Below are 25379 nucleotides of genomic sequence, written 5' to 3'. Positions count from 1 at the left end.
AGTAAAAAGAGGCATTCTCCAAGCAGCTGAAAAATATGTAAACTGAGGCTAATGTTTGATGGCATGGGCTCGATTTTAGGGTCGGGTTACCTGCGGGTTTCCAGCGGGGGGGCCCCGAAAATCCCGATCTCCGATCACGTGACCGGATTCGGACGAAATCCCGGCCACTTCCGGGTACCGCGCTGACGTGCGGGGCTGCGCGCGCAAGCCCCGCTGGTGGGAATCCCGCAGGCAATTAAAGCCAGCGGGGTTCCACTTGAGAGCACTTAACTTGCTCGTTGTGGTCAGTTAATGAGCTGAAGCAGCTGTCAAAAGAGGAAGTGTGGGATTTTACGGTCAAAGCAGTCAGTTTCCCACACTGGGGGAAACAGGACCCTTCAAACCAGGCGTGTTGCAGCCAGCAGCCTGTGCCAGGTGCCAAGGTGCGCTCCACGGGGGAGCGCCCTCACCCACGCAGGAGGCCACCGCGTCACATAGGGCAACCCCTGCCCTCCACCAACCCCCGCCAAGCCAGAGGACAGACCGACACGAAACCGCAGCCCCAGTCCGAGGACCCACCCACCTACCCTGCACAACCCCTCACACCAACACCTGCCAGATGGGTGGTGCGTTGACATCGTCGGAGGACGAACAGGATGACCAGCCCCAGCAGCCTCACAGTCCACGCCGTCCGCCTCGGAGAGGTGGGGCCCCCCAACACGGTGCTGCGGCACACCCACCTGCACAGCAGGAGGGAGGGCAACCGCAGAGAGAGATGCGTCGCAGGAGGCACTACCCTCCGCACAGGGTGTACAGAGCGAGGCTCAGCTTCATGGACCTCTCCGAGGAGCAGTGCATACGGAGGCTCAGAGTCAATCGCCAGGTAGTCGCCGACATCTGCAGCCTCCTTAACGACGAGCTGCTCCCTGATGGACCAAGCAGCATCTTCTTACCTGTCGCCGTCAAAGTCACCACTGCCCTCAACTTCTTCGCATCTGGTTCCTTCCAGGGTGCCACCGGGGACATCACCGGGGTCTGTCAGTCCTCTGCACACAAGTGCATAAGGCAGGTCACCGATGGGTTGTTCCGCAGGGCCTCCCACTACATCAACTTCGCCATGGACGAGCGCAGCCAGATGGAGAGGGCGGTTGGATTCCATGCCATGGCCGGCTTCCCACGGGTGCAGGGTGTAATCGACTGCACCCACATCGCAATACGGGCACCTCCGCATGAGCCAGGGCTGTTCATCAACAGGAAGGGGTATCACTCCATGAACGCCCAGCTCATCTGTGACCACCGCCAGAGATTCCTACACGTGTGCGCCAGATACCCCGGCAGCTGCCACGATGCCTTCGTCCTCAGGGAGTCCGCCGTCCCGCCCATCCTGCAGGCACCCAACGCCGGCAACGGCTGGCTCCTCGGCGACAAGGGGTATCCCCTCCACACGTGGCTCATGACACCTCTGAGGAACCCCATCACCGAGCCGGAGCGTCGGTACAATGACAGCCACACTGCTACCAGGTCTACAATTGAGCAGACCATAGGGCTTCTCAAGATGCGCTTCAGGTGCCTTGATCGTTCTGGGGGAGCGCTCCAATACACACCATTCAGAGTGGGACGAATCATAGTTGTCTGCTGTGCCCTGCACAACATGGCCCAACAGAGAGGGGTGCCGCTGGAGGAGGCCCCATCCACACCCGCCACCCACATTGAGGAAGGCGAGGGCGAGGAGGAGGAGGAGGAGGCGGAGGAGGAGGCGGAGGCGGAGGAGGAGGCGGAGGCGGAGGAGGAGGAGGAGGAGGAGGAGGAGGACGCGCCCGAGGATGTTGGACGACCCATGCGCCGAGCCGCGACTCACCGGGATGGTCGCCGGGCCAGGGACGCACTCATACGTCAACGGTTCTCCTAGAGTCAGACACTGCGAGGCGCTCGCATCTCCTCACCTGCACATGCGAGCGGCCATACCAGCCCCCTCCACTGAAGAGTGCTGCCAGTAATCCTGCACCCACAGCAGTGTGCCCAATGGGTGGCAGCAGGTGTTCGCCGTCATGATGGCCTCCACGGAACGCAACTACTGCACAAGCCGCGGAAGAATGGACGAGAGGTGGCAGGAGTGGTGAGAATAGACTATTTAATATGTGGAATGTGACATCATTTAAGAAACAAAGTACAAAATAATAAACACCCTGGTGTATTCCCTTTGTGATTATTAGGCCTTTGTAATGATTCTCCGGGAACCCCTACGTGGTGCTACCCCTGTGGCTCCAGCAGAGGTAGTGGCAGGTTGCTCGTCTTCTTGCCTTGACCGGGTAGATGCTTTTGGCGGACGGCCCCTGGGTTTCGGTGCCCGTGAGGGCACCTCCACAGACTGCTCCTCCTGCACCGGGGCAGGGGCAGACTCGGCCACCTGGAGAGGAGGCACCATTGCGGGTGCTGGTTGAGAGGTGGGCGACGGGTGGGACGTGGGGACGCCTTGAGAGGCGTCCCCGCTTCCATGTCCCCGGTCACCATCATCCCTCTCTTGGCCTCGGCCCACATCACCCCTTCCACCCTGCTGGACGGCAGTTTGGATGGCATGTGTGAGGCCTTGCAAGGCCACCCCTAGTGTATCCCTCAGCCTGTTGGTGGCGTCGGAATGTTGCTCACCCTGAATCCGTACAGACGTTGTGAGGGCCTGCAAGGACTCGAAGTGGAGCTGTGCGTGACGCTCGAGGGAGGCCAGCCTGTCCTCCACCGCAGACAGTCCCGCACCTACCTGCGACACTGTGTCGTCGGTACCCTCCTGTGCCTGCGCCACCAATGCCCACATGCAGGAGGTGGACTCCTCCATCGCCTGCGCTATTGTGGACAATGCGCGCGGCACCTCTGCCAGCACCTCAGCAATTAGCTGGTGGCCCTCGACGACTCTCCTTTTCTCTGGTGGCCCCCTGGGTTCAGCATCTGGGTCCGGCTGAGCAGAGCCTGGAGATGAGTGCTCCCTCCGTCGCGGACCCTCCGCGGCTGCCCCTGCCACCAGGGTCTGCTCATGCTCACTCGTGCGCAGTGACTCACCAAGTGCTACCCCAACTAGTTGGCGAGGGGGACCCACCGAGGTGCGTGTCTCTGCGCTGGTGGATGGTTGGCTCTGATGTGACGATGCACCCTCAGAGACCGCCATGTCCTCTGAGGAATCGCCCTCCATGCTCGCTTGATCCAAAGACGCACCTGCAAGAGAACAGAGGGCACTTTGAGGCATGTGGACCAACTTGACAGTGCGCCTGATGGCAGGTGATGATACGGTCACTCGCGATCATGGGTGTTGAGTGTCAGCTTTCCCTTACCGCCCATTTCGGCAGCGACACACTCGCCATCGGCCACCGACAGGCAATGTCGCGTGCGGGCGAGGTCGAGCGCCTCCACCTCTGCGTCGGTGAGCTCCACCACTTGCGGCGGCCCACCTCCGGTGCGTGCCCTTTCGCGGTTGTTCTTGCTCCTCTTCTCCTGTGAAGGCAAAACACAGATGTGTGAGTGGGTGCGTCTTGCATCGTGAGACGCATCGAGCATCGGTGTGGTTGGGTTGAGCGTGGCGCGGAACGGATGGGAGGAAGTGTGGGCCACGTGCCCATCCCATTGCATGGGGATTGGGGTGTGTGGTAGTGTTCGGGTGGGGTCAGGGACGGTGGGTACTTGCGTGCACGGCGAGGATGGTGAATGAGTGGCTGTGAGGATTGCTGATGGAGCGCAGTGGTGGCTGTGCAGGAGGGGGTTGTGATCTGCTTGGCGTGATGGTGGGGACGGGATGTGGGAGGGTGCGTTGGTGTACTCACCTTGCCAGACCTAGTCAGGTCATTGAAGCGCTTGCGGCACTGCTCCCAAGTCCTTGGGGTGTTGCCCCTGCTGCTCACCTCCGCCGCCACCTCTGCCCATGCCTTCCTGGTTGCGGCGGCAGGGAACTTGCGCCCATCCTCAGGGAAGAGTGTTTCCCTCCTCCTCCTCACGCCCTCCAGCATCAGCTGCAGTGCCAGATCTGAAAAACGGGGCGCAGCCTTTCCCCTTGGTTGAGCCATTCTCCCAGACCTCTTGCTTGCAGCAGGAGGGGCTTTGGGAGACTGCCCCTTTAACTGGAGCTCCTACATCGCGTCGACGGTACTGCGCATGCGCAGCCGGCCGGCACGCAGCTGGGGAGCGCAGAACCCGGAAGCAGGCCTTAATGGGTCCAATTATCCCGCGATCGCGTGGGGGACGCGAACAATTACCCGTCCGCGTTTTCGACGCTCCCGGAGGACCACCCGCTGGGAACCCGCAGGCCTGCTAAATTCGAGCCCCATGTCTTTGTAGAACACCTTGATCTTTTCCTTTTAACTAAAGCTGCTCCGTGGTTTTAATACAAATCTGAAATGTTGCAAGTCGCCATGAGGGCTACTTTTACATTTTAATGGATGGAAAATCATGGGATCACGCTCAAATTTCTGATATGCAATCCTGGTTCTATGCTGGGAGTGCAATTTTCGTAAATCACTCTGCTTCATAGTCCTGTTAATGGCAACAACAGTGCTTTTTAAGTATGTTGAAAATATTGACAGCCGGGAGAAACTGAGGGGCCAGTGACACGTTATGTACTCTTCATGGGGGGCAATTTTTTTCTCCCTCTCCACCTTTATCCATCAGTGGATGGCAGATGTTGACTTCTTGCTGGGCTGCAGTTCCATAGGTCCTGGGCTTCATGTGTGAGTCTTGACAGGGAGTGTCAGCAGGCCACTCAACTGCAGGGGCATCCGTTCTGGCAAACGGTCATCGACCTGAAACGTTAACTCTGTTTCTTTCTCCACAGATGCTGCCTCACTTGCTGAGTATTTCCAGCATTTTCTGTTTTTATTTCAGATTTCCAGCATCTGCAGCATTTTGCTTTTGGCATCGAGCCTGAGTCTGATGTTCACACGTGTACGTGTCCAGCATTGGTCGCTGGACAGCAACAAAGAGCAGAAACCCGAAGCAATTCTTTTCTTCTCCTTTACCAGGTGGCACAGACACCAGTTTTCACAGCCTTATCACTGTTCTGACTGAGATCAGCTAACTCAGCACAGACCAGGGATCAAACCTGGAACCATCCTCGTCTGCACGGCTCAGTTATTTGCTGGATGAACTTTCTGAGCCACCAAGGAGCTTGGGCTATAATTGATTACATGTTAACCCATGCTGAAACTGCATTGTACCATCTCACATCTTCAGGGCAAACTTTCCTTCACGAAACTTAAGCACAGTTTTTGGAGAAAGCTGATGCTGGTTTTCTAGGAAGTGAGCATGCTCAAAAACTCCACAAAATGGCCACCACATTCCCACTAATATTGAAAAGAAATGGAAATACAGCATTATATATAGGCTGATAGATTATTAAATCTAGAAATTGAAGGAATTGCCAATATTTCCAAAAACTTTGGCCATACTGTAAGTTACGTGAAGCAGGATTTCCCATAATCTCAAAATAATGCATATAATGTTGAGCTGTATTATTCCTGTCACTGGGGAGTGCTGTGAAAATTCCCATTTGATTGGATATATTCTGTACTGTCTGGTTACAGTTACTCTTAACTACAGTTTCTGTTGCTCATATTCATCAGGGAATTTATGTTTTCAATGGAGGGGGGCAGATTAAAAGGATTGTTTTGACTGGTCCACTTGATATCAGACAGTGTAATGCAAAGTAACAATTTAAACATGAAAAACAATTTGATGAATTGCAGAAAGATTTCAAGAGGTAGGGGTTATTTATCAGTAAGTGCTGGAGATGTGAAGCCTTTTATTAGAAAATGAGGGACCTTTATTAATTTTAGAGATGGAGGAACTTTCTGGAACCTTGACTGGGTTGAGATATGGAGGTGTCTTGTGTTTCCCCCCCTGTTTTTCTTCTATATTCCCTGATAGGATTGCTAACCCTCCAGGATTGTCTTGGAGTCTCCAGGAATTAATGACTAATCTCCTCGACACTGCAACGAGCAACCTGGGAGAAAAATCATACGAGCATTAAAAAAAATTACATATTTTTTGTTTTCTTTGTTTATTAGTTATGAAAATATTGGAGCTGATTGACTGGTCGGGGGCAGTTGGAGGCGGGAGGTCACGTGATGGAACCTCTAGGAATACGTCCAAGCAGAGTTGGCAATCCTATTCCCAGAAGGCCCTGAATCATGTTCCTTCCACTTGAGTGTCAGCGGGCTATTTGGCTGTGGGGACATAACTGAACCTAGTCCTGTCCTCAGCTGACATCCATACATCGATTATGGTGGGGAGGGAGAGTCAGTTCAAAAGGGATCTGGGATTATTGCATTTTCCACCAAGGGTTACTGGAGAGTGATTAGGAGCAGGAACCCTACCTGATTTCATCCTCCCACCCCCCCCCCCCCCCCACAACTTTCCCCCTACTCTCCCTCCATAACCCTGGGGTGCTGAGGACAGTTGCAGTGACCATACTGCCATCCCATTCGAGATAGCTAAGACAGCACAGACCGCAAATTGTTGTCAAGTTTTGCAAATTCATTGGCCTAAATAAGGAATAAGATCTGGAGAAAGAAGTACAAGATGGGTAGTGCACTGACGAGGTGGAAATGTCAAGGAAAATTTCAGTATTTAGCAGCCTGGCTGGTCACTGTGGGCTATCCCAGTACTGGGAAAAGTGCTTTGGTTCAGAGTACGTCGCTGACTATAGGAATGACTTTAAAATTATTTGAATTAGTCGGCTTCGAAAGAAGCACTGGTAGTGTATTATTAATGTGACATGCCCTTATTTGAACAGTTGGGACTCCAAGTGAAGGCCGCCAAGCAATTCTGGCTGCTGCTCGATAGTAATTTTGTCAATTTGGTTTGAAAATTAACTGCTCCCATTTAGTTCCCGAAGAAATTGCTCACTTGCTACTCAGGGATACAAAATTCTAAGATCTCCTCCAGATCTGTTCTTTGTTAAGCTGTGCTTTATGATGTATGAAATTTCGATACTGTACATGGATAATCTGTAGAAAAGATTAAAGACTTTGTGTTATTCCTTCGCAAGGGAACATTACCCTCCTATACTTTTTACAGTAAGTCAGTATTCAGGCTGGGTGGGCTCCAACCAGAAGTTTTCAGAGTCTATTTTACCTATATTTCTTATTGTGTTATGTGTTTTGTGCTCTAGTGTCTGCAGGCTTGGATGTTCTTCTGTGATTTGTGTGCTTTAATGTGGCATCTCGTCGCCTGCTGCTGACCGCATTTGCAGCCTGGGCCTCACACAGAGCAGCTTTCCGTGCCAGCATTTTCTCCAGCTGCAGCTTCTTCCTGTTACACTTGTTCTAACATCAAATACAGACAGTCTGTGGCAATTCACTCCAGACTCACTCTGGTTGTGAAGCGATCAAAAGGCTTTAAACGCCACCGTGATCCAGTGGTGAAAGGAATGCCATCAGAACATTGGCCTGGAGTTTCCTGCATGTTTGCGCCCATGGACACGTGCAATCGGGGCGCAAAGCAGATATGCAGCCTAAAAAATCGTGGAATTTTAGGTGCAAATATGTTATGCACGTAATTACAATACGCCCAAATCGCCTCGATCTTCAGCAATCTTCTATCGATCCCTCCGCCCGAACGCATCTCCGTCCATAATAATGGCCCCGCCCTCAAGTTACCGATATTTGAGTTTCCTGCAGTTGTGCTTGCTGAGAGTCTCCCTTCAAACAACAACTAGATTTTCAGGCGCAGCAGGAAACAGTCATTTCTCTGGTGTTTAATTCTTTGAGCATTTTTTTCTTTAATTTATCCCCAGAGACCTGCTCTGTGCATCCAAAGAAACAGAAATATTTTTATGGCATCAGTATAAGTCACAAAAAAATTGAAAAGCTTCCCCAATTGCAGGTTACATGCTGTGCCTGATGTGCATGAATGATGGTTAACTGAGTTGAAACTTTTAATTTACATACTTAAAGAAAGAATATATGGTGTGAGTTCAGCACTTTCCTTGGGCCCCGATTATTTCCGCTGATTAAAACTCATTTTTACGTTCAGGCATATGCTAGTGAGATTGGCAGGAAATTTGAGTGTAACTTGAATGGGCCCATTTTCGGGTCTAACTTCCGGGTTGCGCACAAAAAGGAAATTCCAAGTAATTATAACATCTTTGTACTGCATTGGCAAAGCCAGTTATTATTTATTTTCTAATTTTCTCCCTTTCGCTCCCCATCTCCCCTGAAGCTGTTGGCTCCTGGCAGCATATGGTTTCAAGGGTACTGGCAGCCAGTCGCCATCTGTGTCCTTAAACAATGAGTTTTGGCAAGAGGCAGCACAGCCAAACCCGATGCTGCCCTCAACCCAACATCTACACACATGCATTTTTTTTTTAAAAGACATTTTCAGATGTGGGTATCACCAGCAAGGCTGGCATTTATTGCCCATCCCTAGTTGCCTTGAGGAGGTGGTGGTGAGCCAACTGAGTGGCTTGCTAGGCCACCCACTTCAAGGGTTAACCACATTGCTGTGGGATTGGAGTCACATGTAGGCCAGACCGGATAAGGACGGCAGGTTTCCTTCCCTAAAGGGCATTAGTGAACCAGTTAGGTTTTTATGACAATCTAATAGCTTTATGGTAATTTTTACTGGTATTCGCTCTTTATTTCCAGATTTGTTAAACTGAATTCAAATTCTCAAACTGTCATTTGTCGGATTTGAACTCGCGTTCTCTGAATTATTAGTCTAGGCCTCTGGAGTACTAGTCCAGTAATGTAACTACCGTATCACTGGATAGCGATCAGGTACGCTGACTGATTTTTCTTGCCACTAGGCCAGAGTCGCTAGGCCCAATTGTAGCACCTGATTCACTGCTCTGGCTGAGGTCAGTTAACTCAGTACAGACCATGAATGGTTTTATTTTTTGCGTCACTGCCTTGGCATCTTTAGCGCCTTATATAATTGCAGAAAAGGTTGCTGTCTAGAATTAGAAACTGAAGATATGCTCTTAGCACTTTAACAATATTTGCTTCATAAACCCAATCATGTAAACCATGAGTGACAGTCATGAGCTAGTTTTGGCTCTTTGGCTCATGAATGATACAAATGTTACAAGGAGGTTAGCAGCAACTCTGAGTGCTTTGTACCATGTGTGAAGATAGTGCTGATTTTTTTTTTGAAGTGTAGAATATGCAAAATGCAACAGTATTTATACAGGAATAAAAACAGAAAATGCTGTAAAAGCTCACTTTCCCAGCATTTTCTGTTTTTATTTCAGATTTCCAGCATCTGCAGTATTTTGCTTTAGGATTTATACAGGAACTTGCAGATGCAGAAGGTGGAGTAATTTCCATTTGCATGATTTAAAAACTGCCTAGTTGCATTATTATAGTCTGCTTTCACTGTTACAAATAGTGCGCCCAAGATATTGTAGCAGAATATTCACTTATAGTAAGCTAAGAACCTAAGAATTCTTTTTTAGGAATATCCCCATCACCCCTTTTCTTTCCGGAATTCCATCTAGTTTTCTCTAAATCCCATTTATACAGTTTGCTTCAGTGGCCTTTCCTGGTTGCTTGTTCTACAAGTTTAGTACACTTTGGGTGAAAAAGTTCTGCCTTTTTTTGGTAAAAGACTTGGGAGCACACTTTCCTGTTTCTGGGCCTGGGGCTATTTGATCGCCTGGGCACAGAGAATAAAGGAAAAACAGTGGGGAGGACAGCACAGCCTGTTTTTTTCCAACCATTTTCTCCAACGTAGAGAGCGAGACCTACAGGATTTTGAAAAACTTTAGGGAATAACAATTGTTTAGCTATGCTAAAGCAGATCTATAATTGTAAACTTTGCTGAAGCATCCAAAGAAAACTCTTGCCAAAAAAAAAAAAATTTGGATGGCTCCTTAACTCTTTATACTTCAGATTTCAGTGTTCAATTCATTCTGGCCGTGTACCAATTTGAAGCGTTCCAGACAGATAGTTAAACTCAGATAAGATCCAGCTAAATTATCCTGAGGGAATAAATAAAAGATCATTATTATTTTGTATGTTTAAAAAGAGGGCCCTGAGCTTCTCTTATCTTTACATTCAGAGCAGCTGCCTGAGGTAAGCCTAATTTTAGTCCATTCATTTTGCCTGTATTTATTGCAGGATTCAGCTAAAAGTTGTGCATCTAATAACCCAGCAGTTGCAGGAACATGTCTACTCTGGAAGGTTTTAATAAAAGTCATGGCCAGCAGCAAAATATGATAAATACCTCAACTGAGGCTGATTTGTAATCTGTATTGCTCGCCAACCAGGTGCTGTAACACCTTCATGGCGTTCTTATCTCCTGTTTACTTACAGTATAAATATTGTATTGTTTTGGTATCCATGCCTCTCATAGAGTCATAGAGTTATACAGCACGGATAGAGGCCCTTCGGCCCATCGTGTCCGCGCCGGCCATCAAGCCCTGTCTAATCTAATCCCATATTCCAGCATTTGGTCCGTAGCCTTGTTTGCTATGGCATTTCAAGTGCTCATCCAAATGCTTCTTGAATGTTGTGAGGGTTCCTGCCTCCACAACCCTTTCAGGCAGTGAGTTCCAGACTCCAACCACCCTCTGGGTGAAAAAGTTCTTTCTCAAATCCCCTCTAAACCTCCCGCCTTTTACCTTGAATCTATGCCCCCTTGTTATAGAACCCTCAACGAAGGGAAAAAGCTCCTTAGTATCCATCCTATCTGTGCCCCTCATAATTTTGTACACCTCAATCATGTCCCCCCTCAGCCTCCTCTGCTCCAAGGAAAACAAACCCAATCTTCCCAGTCTCTCTTCATAGCTGAAGCGCTCCAGCCCTGGTAACATCCTGGTGAATCTCCTCTGCACCCTCTCCAAAGCGATCACATCCTTCCTGTAGTGTGGTGACCAGAACTGCACACAGTACTCCAGCTGTGGCCTAACCAGTGTTTTATACAGCTCCATCATAACCTCCTTGCTCTTATATTCTATGCCTCGGCTAATAAAGGCAAGTATCCCATATGCCTTCTTTACCACCTTATCTACCTGTTCTGCCGCCTTCAGGGATCTGTGAACTTGCACACCAAGATCCCTCTGACCCTCTGTCTTGCCTAGGGTCCTCCCATTCATTGTGTATTCCCTTGCCTTGTTAGTCCCTCCAAAGTGCATCACCTCGCACTTTTCCGGGTTAAATTCCATTTGCCACTGTTCCGCCCATCTGACCAACCCATCTTCAGTTTTTAAGAGCTATTTTTAAAATCAAAATTCCTTTTATTCAGGACTGAAACAATTAATTTGTTCTGAGAACACGGCACAAAATCTCTTACTGGTGATTCATTTAAGCAATCTACGAACCAAACACTTTCATTATTCAAATCGTCTCAATTAAATTTCTGTAATTGTAACCTTACAGTCATTCTTGGCAGATTTTTAAACAGTCTGATAATTCTGATCTTCTACTGCTCCCTGTATACAACACATCTAATTGAAACATTTTGTTATTGTCTAACAATTTTCTCTTAAGCATCACTCCATGTAAACAGATGATTGTAGTAAGTTGAGGTAGTGTATAATTAGTACTAGCACTCCCATTTTAACAACAGATTTTTTGGCTTAAGACATGCAAATACTATGAACAAAAGAACTTGTATTTATGTAACACCTGTCACAACCTCGGGTCGTCCCAAAACGCTTTACAGCCAATGAAGTACTTTTGAAGTGTAGTCACTGTTATAATGTAGGAAACATGGCAGCCAGTTTGTGCACAGCAAGGTCCCACAAACAGCAATGAGATAATGACCAGATAATCTGATTTAGTGTTGTTGGTTGAGGGATAAATATTGGCCAGGACACCAGGAGAACTCCCCTGCTTCCTCAGCACTGCACTGAAGTGCTATCCTAGATTATGTGCTGAAGTCTTTGCAGTTGGACTTGAACCTACAACCTGCTGACTCAGAGCCAAGGCCTTCATACAGCTGGGATTTAAGGCTGGGCCTCCTTAAAGATACACACAGAATGAGGAGTAAAAAACAATAGGAGAAGATTTCCTTTCTGCTCTTTTTGCAGCAAAATTGTAATCACATTAATAAAGAACTAGTTAATCGCCTGTGACGTTGCACAGAGAGTTAAGACCAAGTTTAGTCTTCAGGTGAAGTGGAGTAGAGGGCAGGGGATAATTGGACCAGGGAATACAGACGTAATTAAGTCTCCATTTGAAAGTCATACATTCTGTTTCTATTTCTTTATAATAATTTTGATATTATCTATAGTTAAATAGCAAAACGTACGGCAGTTGGGAAGCGGAGATGTAGAATTGGTTGGAGCATACAAATTTTTATACTGTATAAGCCGAGATGCTGGGAGACGTGAAACTGAGGTGCTACATTGCCACCAATGGTGGGAGGGTGTAAATACAGCATGACAGTTTCCATTGTAAGTGTGAACATGGGAATTTATAATGGAAGAAGTTGACACAAAACTGTGACAGACGTGACAATAGGAAGCAGGATTGTGCAGACAGGAAGTGCTTGCAAACATAAGATTTTTAATCTATTATAGATGTATACATTTATGATTTAGCTACATGTAGTGAACAGAAAAAATCTTCCACCAGTGTTGGTCATAGGCTTTTAACCATATAAAATCCAAAATTTTGACAATATATGGTACAATTTGAATTTGATGGATGCAGTTACTTACACAATTGGGTCTTTAATGTAGTTTAAAGCATTTATTTTAGCTGAAACTGTTTCCTTAGTGTCCCCGAGGTGCATGTTCTCTCCAACAGTTATTCAACATAGCATTTCCAAAGCTGATCAAAATGACTTTAATAATCGCAGCAAACTCCTAGTTCCAGAACAAGTATTAATACTGGCCCCTCAATTTGCATACAAAAAAAAAAATCAGAATTACATGACAGCAAGGAAGGACAACGCCCTGTTTCATTGTCCTTAACATTTGTCTTTTTACTCAGAACACTTGTCCTTTAGCTCCTGGAGAAGTTAGTCCTCCAAATCATGAGTCGCAACAACTATAGACAGATGTGTACCGTTGGGCCAAGCGCAGTATTGTATAACCTTGTTGGAGAGAACATGCACCTTTGGGAACATTGAGGGAGCAGCTCGAGCCAAAAGAAATGCTTTAAACTACTTGAGAGACTCAATAGTCTAACTGGTCTGTATCCATCAAAGCCAAATCTGCCATATTGCTGAGACTATTGTAAAGTAACATTGCTGCAAAATTTAACAACAAATTCAATGTTGGATTGTGAGATTAACAATACATTCCATTTTATTTTATTAGCAACATTAATTTACAGGTATTTCACAGAATGAGGAAAATATCCCTGATCAGGAGTAGTTTGCTGCTCGTACTGTTTTGATTGGTGATTATTTGACTACCTTTTTCCTCCTTCATATTTGAGAACAGCTATAAAATATCATATTCTCTTGCTTGAACTTTTTTCTGAAATAAAATTGAATATGGGTATTTTGGTTGGCCTGTTATAAAGCAGAGTTGAGTAAATGGTAAAATATGACACATTTGCTTAGGTCACTTACACTACTTATAAGCAGCAGAAGTCTTGATTGTAAAAATAAAATAAATTTAATTTATAGTACCGTATAAGTAAAGAGTATAAATAACATTACGGACTTAGGAATGATAGGGTATATAAAATAATCCAATGAAGTTAGACAGCACACAGGATTCTGGGATCTGGGAAGTTACTTGGTGAATTATTTCCCCCATTCCACTGCTCCTAAGTTACTAATTGTAGCCTTGTGAAGAAGGGCTTCTGCATCATTATTAAATTATCATGTTTGACCTACCTTGTTCCTTTATAAAAATATGAGCTTTTGCAGAACTTGGTGAAAGAGGGAATAGTATCAGGCTGAAAATACTGAATTTCATCCAGTACATCACCCCACTGTGATCTGGAGTAGCACTTTCAATTACAAGGAATGCATGCATCATCCACCACATTATGTGAGAAAATTCACTTCATCCATTTTCTTTACATGTATTTAAAGACTCATAAATATTACCACTGTATGTGACTGAGTGTACAGAATGGAATGCAATGGTCTGCTGCATTTGATAATGTCTGTCTTGTTTTAGTTTGAGACTGTAATGTTTAATGATGATATTAGTTTTGGAAGGAAAGCTGATTATTCCACAGAGGTGGCTTTTGAATGTTCTCAACATTAGGCTGACTTGTAAAATTCATCGACGTTACTTCAAAATGTCAGTAAATAAGCAAATTTGGGAAAGTTAAACTCACAGCATTCTTAAGTAAACCAAAGCCAAAGGATGTGCCAATTGGTAAGTTCACACTAAACCAATGGGTCAGAAAGAGACGTTGTTTCTAATGGTGCCTTGTTAAACTGCCAACTGCAGCGATGTGGTTAGGAGCTTGATTCACGATGTGACTGACCTTGAGTGCCCTCAGGGCAACTGGGGATAGGCAATAAATACTGCCTTGCCAGCGTCGCCCACATCTCGAGAGCAATTTTTTTTAAAAGGGTAGAGGGAACTGGAGGTGCAACAAAAGAGAGCAGTTGGTAAAATCGCCAACTTATGCTGCTGATTTGCTGGAGAATTTGGAGACCCATCGAGCACTCTCTTTAGCCTCTGACTTGACTAAGCCTTTTCTTTCATTTTATAAATGAGGTCACTAAGGCTCAGATTATTGTTGCTGATCAGACAAAGTCAAATTACCTTCATTCTTCAAAACCATTGGTAATAACCATGACCCAGATGTGTTCAGCTTTTATAAAATTTAGATAATATAGATTCCCAATCAGTTTGGTGTCTTCTGTTCTGGCAGTATGGATTAAGTCTAGAGTACCAGGTCTGGCTCTTTTCTCATTCCCTAGAGATTTTGATTGAGATTTGAAACTCAACCATATGAATCCTAGAGGCATTGAATAGTATGGCTGTTGCAAACTGCAGTTTTCTACCTTTTGATTGACCTTCACTCCAGCTATGATTTTTAAGTCATAGTAACAATACAGAACTAACGTTTTGATTCTGTACTGCTGCTGCAAGTTGAAGTTTACAGTCATCGCTGGAGTAAAAGGGTATTAGAAGGCCAGCTGTTCCTGTGCTGGTTTCGGTTGAAGTTTGTTCTTTTCTATCACTGGGTCATTTTTTCACCATTCAGATGCCATTTAAAGGGATTTCTCCCCTCAGCCATGAGAATAGCACGCTCGATATTTTAAAAATTGGAGATAATTCGAGGCAGATAATCTGCCAGCAATGATGAGCTGCAGGAAATAGCTGCTGTTTTCTTTGCTGGTTCAGTCAGATATGTTGCAAGATTCAACCTCCATTTTAAAGGGATTTTGGTTCCTTCTAAAGTCTGTGCTCCGTTCTCTGTTTATAAATCAGGAGGGCTCGGTGACAAACAGGATCATAGAATTTTACAGCACAGTTGGAGATAATTTGGCCCATTGCGTCAAATGTCAGCTGTCTGAAAGAGCTATCCATTTAGTCCCATTCCCTGCTCTTTCCCCATATGCCTAGATTTTCCTTTTCAAATACTCAACCACATTTTTTTAAAGCTATTTTGGATCCTGCTTCCACTACTGTTTCTGGTGGGACATTCATTTCCTAATAACTCTGTTTAAAAAAAAATCTTCTAATCTTCCCACTTTGTAGTTTTGGTGACGTTCTTAAATTTATGCAGTCTAGTTATTGACTCACTGACCAATAGAAATAGTTTTTCCATATTTACATTATCAAAGCCCCTCATAATTCTGAACACTATCAGATCTCCTCCTTTTACCCTTCTCTGCTCTGGTGAAAAGAGCCCCAGTTTCTCTAGTTTCTCCTCATAACTAAAGCTCCGGTACTATGCTAATAAATCTCTTTTACACCATCTGTAAAGCCTTGACATCCTTCCAAAAGTATGATGCCCAAAACTGGACACAATATTTTAACTGTAGCCGTACCAATGATTTTCATAAGTTTACCATTACTTCTTTGATTTCTTACTCTTTATCCCTATTGTCTTGGCCAATATTTATCTATCAATAAACATCACTTTAAAAAAAATTATCTGGTCATTATCACATTGCTGTTTGTGGGAGCTTGCTGTGCGCAATTTGGCTGCCACATTTCCTACATTACAACAGTGTCTACACTAAAAAAAAAGTACTTCATTGGCTGTAAAACACTTTGGGATGTCCTGAGGTCGTGAAAGGTGCTATATAAATGCAAGTCTATCAATTCTTTATTTATAAAACCAAGGATCCCATATGCATTTTTTTTGCAGCTATGTCAATTTGTCCTCTGACTTTTAAAGATCTGTATATATCTCTCTACTCTTTTTAAACTTTCACCATTTAGTGTATCTATCCTCTTCTTATTTTTCCTCCAAAAATGTGTCATCTTACATTTCCCTGCCTTAAATTTCATCCAACATCTATTTGCCCAGTTTACTAACCTATGACCTCCTGGAGTCATGTACCGCTTTCTTCACAGTTAACCACACAATTACATAATTGAACGTGCAACTTTATTATCTTTGTTGCAGCTTTAATAAAAATGATTTAAATCTCCTTGGAAGATACTGTGCTACCACAGTTACAAGAACTGCCACAGGACAGACTTCCCTCAGGAGCCAAAAGAACAGCACAGCACGAGGCAGGCTGTTCCGGGAACTATTAGGTCTATATTTACAATGTATATTAATGACTTAGATGAAGGGACCGAGTGTAATGTATCCAAGTTTGCTGACGATACAAAGCTGGTTGGGAAAGTAACCCGTGAGGAGGACGCAAAGAGTCTGCAAAGGGATATAGACAGGTTAGGTGAATGGGCAAGAAGGTGGCAGATGGAATATAATGTGAGGAGATGTGAGGTTATTCACTTTGGTAGGAATAATAGAAAAACAGGATATTTTTAAAATGGTGATAAACTATTAAATGTTGGTGTTCAGAGAGATTTGGATGTCCTTGGACACGAAACACAGAAAGTTAACACACAGGTTCATCAAGCGGTTAGGAAGGCAAATGGTATGTTGGCCTTTTATTGCAACGGGATTGGAGTACAAGAGTAAGGAAGTCTTGCTGCAACTGTACAGGACTTTGGTGAGACCGCACCTGAAGTATTGTGCACAGTTTTGGTCTCTTTACCTAAGGAAGGATATATTTGCCTTAGGGCGGTGCAACGAAGGTTCACTAGATTGATTCCAGGGGTGAGAGGGTTGTCCTATGAGGAGAGATTGAGTAGAATGGGTCTATACTCTCGAGTTCAGAAGAATGAGAGGTGATCTCATTGAAACATATAAAATTCTAAGAGGGCTTGACAGGGTAGATGCTGAGAGGATGTTTCCCTTGGCTGGACAGTCTAGAACTAAGGGACATAGTCTCAGGATAAGGGGTTGGATGTTTAGAACTGAGATGAAGAGGAATTTCTTCAGTCAGAGGCTCATGAATATTTGGAATTCTCTACCCCAGAGGGATGTGGCTGCTGAGTCATTGAGTATATTCAAGGCTGAGAATGATAGATTTTTGGACTCTAAGGGAATCAAGGGATATGGGGATCGGGCGGGAAAGTGGAATTGAGATCGAAGATCAGCCATGATCTTATTGAATGGCGAACAGGCTCGAGGGGCCATATGGCCTACTCATTCTCCTAGTTCTTATGTTCTTAACTGAATGTACCAAAAAACCCTGTGCTGAACTGATGAGGCCCATTAGAAGTCCAGTGCGGAGTTTGTACAGCATAGCAAAGTCGGGTATTTCCAACTGAATTCTTTTAAATTAAATTTGTTGGCAACCAGATCTTATGTATTAAAATGATTAATTGACCATGACGATACATTAAAAACCATCATGAAAATGGCATATCTTCCTGGTTAAAAGTATATATTACAATAATGAATAAACGTGGTGTTGAATGACTCGCCATATATCTTTCACCCTGGTGAGAAAGAAAGTGTAAAATACATTTCAGTTTATATTCATTACAATTCTTCCAAGCTTGGGCAGAACAGGTCTAAATGACCAAGTCAGATATACAATACGTTGCCATGCTCACAATGGCTGGTTTGATGACATTCTGATCGATTAGTGTCTTTCAAGATTCTAAGGACAGAGAAATAATTAATTAGCCATTTAAAATTGATTGACTGAAATGGCTGTAAAAGTATTACATTGTGTAAATCGGTGTCAAAAGTATTATGTCTGTGCCTGTCTGGGTTTGTAGGCAGTATCAAAGTGAATGAAATTTCTTTTAATGCTGGGTTTTTGCTTTGATATTTTCTGTGAACATGGACACACAAGAGATCCTGTATTGGATTTCTGCATGGAGCCCTGCACAGTCATGTTCTGTGTAGCCAAGCACAACTCCCCTCAGTTGCCAGATCACAGCACAGCCGAGCTGGTTTTACTGAAGCTGGAATTTACAATGATAAGCTGGTTGGATGGAAGGGGGTGATCATTTTTAACAGGCTGATTTTTTACATAATACATTTGGTTAAACTGAAAATTTATTGTACTGATTCCTCATAATCATAAATGCAGTAAACCTGTATACTTTTCAGCACCTATGCCTCTCTTTTTTCGTTAGTGCAGTGCAGAGGCAGCCTGGGATTAAATGTTTTGTGCAGAGCGTCTCCTGTGGTATCATGAAATTCAGCTCCGTTAGTGTAGTTTATTGCATTAATAGCTAAAGTTAATTAGGCCCTGTGTACAAGGAGAGGCATACAAACCATGTATTACAGAGGACTTGATTTTACACATTCTTCATCAGCCAATATTGGATATATTTCAGAAAATTATAGTGAGGGGCTTGTGTAGTGAGGCAACACTGAGGGGGAGACTTACCTGTTGTGCTTGGGCATATTGGATCAGCTAGGCACAGTCCATAGAAAAAATGGAGCATAGTGGATCGTACCCCTGTAACAGAACCTATCTGAATTTCTGTCCATAATTTAAATGGACTGGAAACTGGGTGGGCTTCATTATCAACGTGAAATTCTCTCCACCCGATTTTCCCCCATGTGCTGTGTCTTGGCCATCTAATATGCCCAAGCACAATAACAGGAAGATCTGCCCCTGAATGTCAAAGCTTGAAAGTGAAGTTTGTTTTTTAGCCACTCAACTTGTCAAATTTGTTAACTGATTGACTTTCTAATATTGACAACCTGGTTTCTGTGTCTCTCTTCCAGGACGTGCTTCTTTCTCACAAGCCAAAGGAGAAAAATCGGATCGACAGTAATAATGAAAACTCTGTCCCGAAAGACTTTGAAAATATTGACAATAGTAATTTTGGACCAAGAACTCAAAGGCAAAAGTTGCAGTCGGAAGTGAAAAGTAAAACCACAATTGTGCAGAAGGCCAAGTACGAGCAGGTGGGCAAAGTCAAGGACCATTCATTGTTGGGCAAGAACGCCAATGAAGTTCTGCAGTATGGGAACTATAAGGTCAAAAATGCCAGCAATTTACAACCAAACTACAAGACTGGGAGTCACTACAAGGGTGGGGGAATTGGAAAAGGTTCTCAAGAAATTCACTATGAACAGGCTCCCAGATGTGAAATATCAGGCAAGGAAGCACTGTCAGCCCTCTCCAGGGCTAAAAGCAAGCATTGCCGACAGGAGATTGCTGAGCTCTATTGCCTTCATAAAGATGGAAAGTTAATGCCGGAAAAGGTGCCTCGCTTATGTCCATTGGAGGGTAAGGAGCTCTGATAAAAATCTACGTGTTAGTTTATCTTATCTATCTATCTATCTAAAATTTTTGATACATCTCCATCATACTTCAGGTGTCACACATGCAAATTTCTGTATCACTCCTTTTTTTTTACAAAAAAAGTGGAATAAAGAGAAGAAAGCTAGTCATTTTCAATCTACAAAAGAAGTCTCTCAGCAAAAGAAAATGGCTTCTAGTTTACTTCAGGAGAAAGAAGAAAGGAAGTGTGTCTGATCTCTATTTGACTTGATGCCTGCCTGAGACTAATTAGCCCCTAACTGACCTTGGGAAAGTATTGCAGTTACACCTTGTGGCATTAAAGAAACCAAGTTGCACGCAGCTGCATTTTAATAGTTGAATAATATATTATGCTTTCTCTCTTGAACCGCTGCAGTCCGTGTGGTGAAGGTACTCCCATTTTGCTGTTAAACCTGTGCCATATAACTATATCTATGACATTAAGCAGTGAAACATAATAAAACAAAAGTAATTATTGACTCTGCTAGTAAGGTTGATCCCAATCATTTTAAATACTGTTAGTAGATAAGTTAATGGGCATAAACAATTTGTTTGACCAAAAGAGCAGGCATGATGATGTGATAAAGCCTGTATTACTGAATGGAACAGAGATTATATTTGATACTACATGGAAGTTCAGAAGAGCGCTATATACTAAGAATTAATTTGAAAATTGCCCTGGTTATTAATGTCTCTGTTGAATGTTTCTTTAGTGATGAGATGGAAACCCTGAGATAGTAAAAACACCTGATTCTTTAATTAGCATCCTGTCCCCTGTTCCAGTACAAAACAGGTCACTGTGTTTGATCAAACCTGGATTTATTAATGACCATTGTTAGCAGCACCTCTTCGATTGAAAAACGCATTTCAAACTCCTGGAGTCAAAAGGAAAAAAGTAGAACTGACAATTAACTGTCTGAAAATAAATTCCAAATTCATTCGGTCACCAAAAAGACGCAGAACCGAGGCAGTAATCATCTAACAATGAATTAATAATTCTTAACTGTCGACAGAAAAAAGTGGAACAAAAATATAAAAAGTTGCTGCTCCTGAACCTTCCACTAATAGCAGCAGTGAACGACTCAGCAGCTTCTGTGCTGGAACAGGGGCCCTCACTACTCATCTCCTGTTGTAATGACTTCAGTTCCCTATTCAAGTGTAAAATCTGAAAGTCATCCCATTTTAACCCCAACATCAAATACTCTGAAATTAATAATCTTCCAGGAGTTCAAGACAAATGCTGCAGGCTGGATGCAGCGATCATTTCATATTCCATCTTATTATTGCATGTACCAAAGCAGCGAATTTTAAGGTTGAATTTGAAGCCCCGTTGGTCTCGAGCAATTTTAATCTCCAGTGAAAAGGAACTAACATAATACGTTAGCAGGACCCATCCTGTTCTTCCGTAAAAATGAGGTCTCATTCCACATTCCCAGAGAGCACATCATTGGAAGCCACCAGCTGTGCATCCGTGACTTCACCTGAAGTGTTCCCTGTGAGTGCTGCTCTGATACTGTGGAATCAGCCCTAGAATCTTATTCTTGGATGCTTGTTGTCATTATTGTGGTGTCAGACTTGGCTCAGTGGTGGCACTCTTGTTTCTGACTCAAACGTGGTGTGTTCAAATGCCGTACCAGAGACTTCAGTGCTGACACCTCGGTGCAGTACTGAGGGAGTGCTGCACTGTCGGAAGTGCCGTCTTTCAGATGAGACGTTAAATCGAGGGCCTCACAGGTGGATGTAAATGATCCCATGACACTATTTAAAGAAGAGTAGTCAAGTTCTCCCGATGTCCTGGCTAATGTTTATCCCTCAACCAACATCACAAACAGATAATCTGATTATTAATCCCATTGCTGTTTTTGGTATCTCGCTGTGTGCAAATTAGCTGCTATGTTCCCTGCATTATAACAGTGACTACACTTCAAAATCTTGTGACTGGCTGAGAGTCACTTTGGGAGGTCCTGAGGTCATGAATATATAAATGCATGTTCTTTCTTTTTTTCCTTATTTGATCAGTAAAATGCAATACTGTTTTGCTACATCTGGATCCCTTAAATAACCCCGAAATCTTTCAGATGAGACATTAAACCAAGGCCCGTCCGCCTGTTAAGGTGGATATAAATGATTCTATGGCACTATTTGAAGAAGGGCAGGGCAATTCCCCTGGCATCCTGGCAACATTTATCACTAAACCAATTATCTGGACACATATTTCATTGTTTTTTTGTGGGACCTTGCTGTGCGCAGATTGATTGCTGCATTTGTCTACATGACAATAATGGCATCTCTTCCAAAGTAACTCATTGGCTTTGGGAAATCCTGAGGGCGTGAAAGATGTTGCAAAAATAAAAGTTTGTTCTTTCTTTCATGCAGATAATTTTCTGAGTACATGCTGATTGTGGGGAGCCTCTCACTCGCCACCAGTGCATGCCAGAAAAATGTGGGCATTGCACCTGTGATTTTCAATATACGCAAGGCTCCCTGCTGCCAGTGCCTACTCAGGAAATGACCTCTTCTATCCCTGTAGCTGTGTGTAACAACAGGACCCGAAAATTTCCTGTAAACCACAATGGGGGCAGATCTTCAGCAGGGCAGGACTTCTATCTGCCCCTTGCTCGTGCCCCTGACCCTAACCCATTTCCCAGAGTCAGGATCATTTACATATTGAGGATGGGCACTGCGCATTTATGGCATTGCAGGGGTGCCCCACTGGCAGATAGGGGTGATGGAAATCGCCGTGCCGCCTTGTCCCAGAGTAGATTGGCTGGCGGTGCTGGCTCAAAGGAGAAACATGTTAAAATAAAGCATTCGATCACAGAGCAATCTTGTGACCCACTTACACAATGGTGATGGTGGTTCAGCAGAGCAATTCAGCTGGGAATTTGGGCTCAGGTTTTTCTGTGGATTTGATTGTAGAAAAGAGGTTCTCGGTCAGTTTAAACTGTTTTTTTGACCTTTCTGATTTTAATGAAATGTTTGTTTTGCCAGTAGTTGCATAACTCACCAACAAACAATGTGAACTGTTGGTGCAAAGAAAAGCTCCCCCTAGGAGAGTGTATGGCTGAAAGGACAGGAATTCAGAACTGCCCGATAATCGGATTGCTGTTGAGTTGGTCTGTTTCCATTTTAGTGACTAATGTTAAAACACTGTTCTGCCGGCCGCTGATGCACTATCACAGATCACCTGCACCAAAGTGCTTCTGAAGCCAATAAAAATTTGATGTGCAGCTGAGTTAATCCAATGAGGTAAAGTTATTGAAAAATGAAAAAAAACTTCCATCTCAATGAAGAGTGTTAGGTCCTTGTTATTCTTGTTGCCTTTTCCGAATGAATTGTCTCTTTGTTTGATGATTAGTGTTGCTCATTGTTTAGTGCTGGAAGAGTTTAATACTTTCCGGTGTATGGTGCTGCCTGCTGTTTAGTACTGATAGTGTTTAGTGCCCTGGGCCATGAAAATAAGTGGCCCTTCCGACAGACTGCTGCCAAAACTAAAATGGACGTCCAACCCGAAACCACTCTGTTTCCGCAGTGCGGGTTAGGTTAAAATCAGGGCTCTAGTGTTTAGTGCTGCATGTGTTTAGTACTCCTGGTGTTAGTGCTGTGTGTGTTTAGTACTGCTGGTTTTTAATGCTGCCCATGTTTAGTCCTCCTAGTTTTAATGCTGCCTATGTTTAGTACACTTAGACTTAGAAATTTCTGATGCTGTTTTTTTTAGCATGAACTAAGTGACAATTGTTACTTTCCAAAAGGCAATTGGTCACTCTGCCATTCAGAAACTGGGACTGTGGACCATACTTCTGCCAGGATGTCCTCCTGGCATAATTTCTACCAGGGGCAAAAGAGGTGGAACTGGTGGGGTTTCTGGGGGGGGTGATGCCATCCTGCCAGTCCTACCACCTCTTCTGACATGAGCATGGAGCGGCAGGAATTTCAGAAACTATAAAATAAAAAGACAGAGACTTTGTGGAATTGGACCCCTCCCCAAATACCTTCCCTGTGCACCCATATAATGGCAACTATATGTTACCACAGGCCAGATCTTTCTAGCCCCTTGTGTTTAGTTGCTGGCGTATGTTGCTGCCTGGTGTGGTACTGCTGATGCATAGTGCTGCATGGTATTTAGTTCACTGGTGTTTAGCACTAGCTGATGTTTAGTACTGCTCTAGGAACACTTACATTACACAGATCTGAAGTCAAGACCTGATAAGGATCAACAGTAACACATAAGACACACAACTGCGTGTGACTCTTTGTTCATAATCTTATAAACGAACCTGTGAGGGTGATGATAAGATCAGATTAGTACAGATATACACTCATTTGGGGGTTATTTGGTTGAAAAACTACTTAAGAGTCTTTGGAGATAATTTTCACTTTGGGTGCGGGCGGAAAACTGGCCGTTGGGGATCGGACATGCATTACACACCCTGTTTGATTTTCCTTTCCATTGAGGTCAATCAGGTGAAATGCGAAACTAGTGGCCAATACTTGCCTAGGGAGCCCTAGGTGCAGGAATAAGTCTGCAGACAAGTGACTACGCAGCCAGCACCTGGTCCATTGGAGGGGAATGCAAGTAGCACCTGCCCCAACTTCCAGCAGAATACTTGTTCCATAGTCTGTGGGCAAAACTCTTACAAACTGCTTTCCAAATTATTTGGAAATGTGCACAATTCTCCACTTCCAGACCTCCGCACCTCCCTGAAGGAACAGCATAACCACGATCACGGTAGGCAGTGCCAAATCCATCACACTTCAAAGTGTCAAACTTTGTTACAGATGCAAAACAATCTTTAAAAAATAATGTAAAAAAGAGAAAGAGACCCAGTCATTTCCTGCAGCTCCCAGTCTACACACAAATGATTGCACTCTGATTGTCTGAGATTGTGTCCAAGAGGAACTAGCCCTGTAACCTTAGAGGAACAGGCGAGATTACACACAGTTCCACATTGTGCATTACATGGTATAGTACTCCTGTCATTATAAAACAGAGTATCCTCCAACTTATCATGAGCAGGTTTACTATGGAAGGTTCACTTACCTTTTAAACCATCTTTAAGGAAATCCATTTTGAGTATGGAACAGATTGAGAGTAATGCTTTTAATGAATAATAAGGTGTGTGCGTACTACAGGAAGCTTCACTGTACCAGAAATGTCACCGCACCTAAAGCTTTACCTTAGTAGGGATTGTATTAGCACAATGTGAGGCACGTCCTAAACCAGTTGCTGGTCTGATAAAGCTCTGAACCATATAACAAATGCCATTAAATCATGAAATTATCATTTTACAAATGGAAACGTATTACATTATTTGCATTTAAATAGGGAAAACATTGAAAGAAATTAAACAAATGAAAGATACAAGAAAAGGCTTAGAGGGGGTAATTATAATCTGGATTGAACATTCAACACCATACTGCAGGTATATATAAATGGGAGTTTTACAATGCCTTTATGTTCAATGATAATGTAGGTATTATCTAAGCAATGATCCAGTGATAAGTAGCTTTTAGCTCATTTTTCAACACTATAACTTTTAATATCTTTTTTATGTGTCAAGGCATTGTTTAATCTCTCAGAGTCATTGCCTTGTGACTTTTAAGCACCAAACCTTGTAGAAATCATGTTTTAAATTGGGATTTGTGATTCAAGGTTCAGAATTAAAGTGTTGGTTTGGGACAGATAGATTTACTGTCTATCGGTTAATTAAAGTTTGGTTTAGCTGTCTGTCATTGTCATT

The 25379-nt window shown here is 44.0% G+C and overlaps 1 protein-coding gene across 1 annotated transcript in view; it reads left to right on the top strand.

Moving 5' to 3' along the window:
- The window catches only part of xylt1 (xylosyltransferase I), a 222886-nt gene that overhangs the window by 83714 nt on the left and 113793 nt on the right, over positions 1–25379 (top strand). The window contains exon 2 of the mRNA XM_068003219.1: positions 19098–19605. Within this exon, the coding sequence (XP_067859320.1) occupies positions 19098–19605 (508 nt within the window). The remainder of the gene's footprint in view (positions 1–19097; positions 19606–25379) is intronic.

The sequence above is a fragment of the Heptranchias perlo genome, chromosome 22, assembly GCF_035084215.1.
Source record: "Heptranchias perlo isolate sHepPer1 chromosome 22, sHepPer1.hap1, whole genome shotgun sequence".
Classification (NCBI taxonomy): Eukaryota; Metazoa; Chordata; class Chondrichthyes; order Hexanchiformes; family Hexanchidae; genus Heptranchias; species Heptranchias perlo.
The sequence above is the reverse complement of the archived record's forward strand: the minus strand, read 5'-3'. Positions and strand labels throughout refer to the sequence as shown.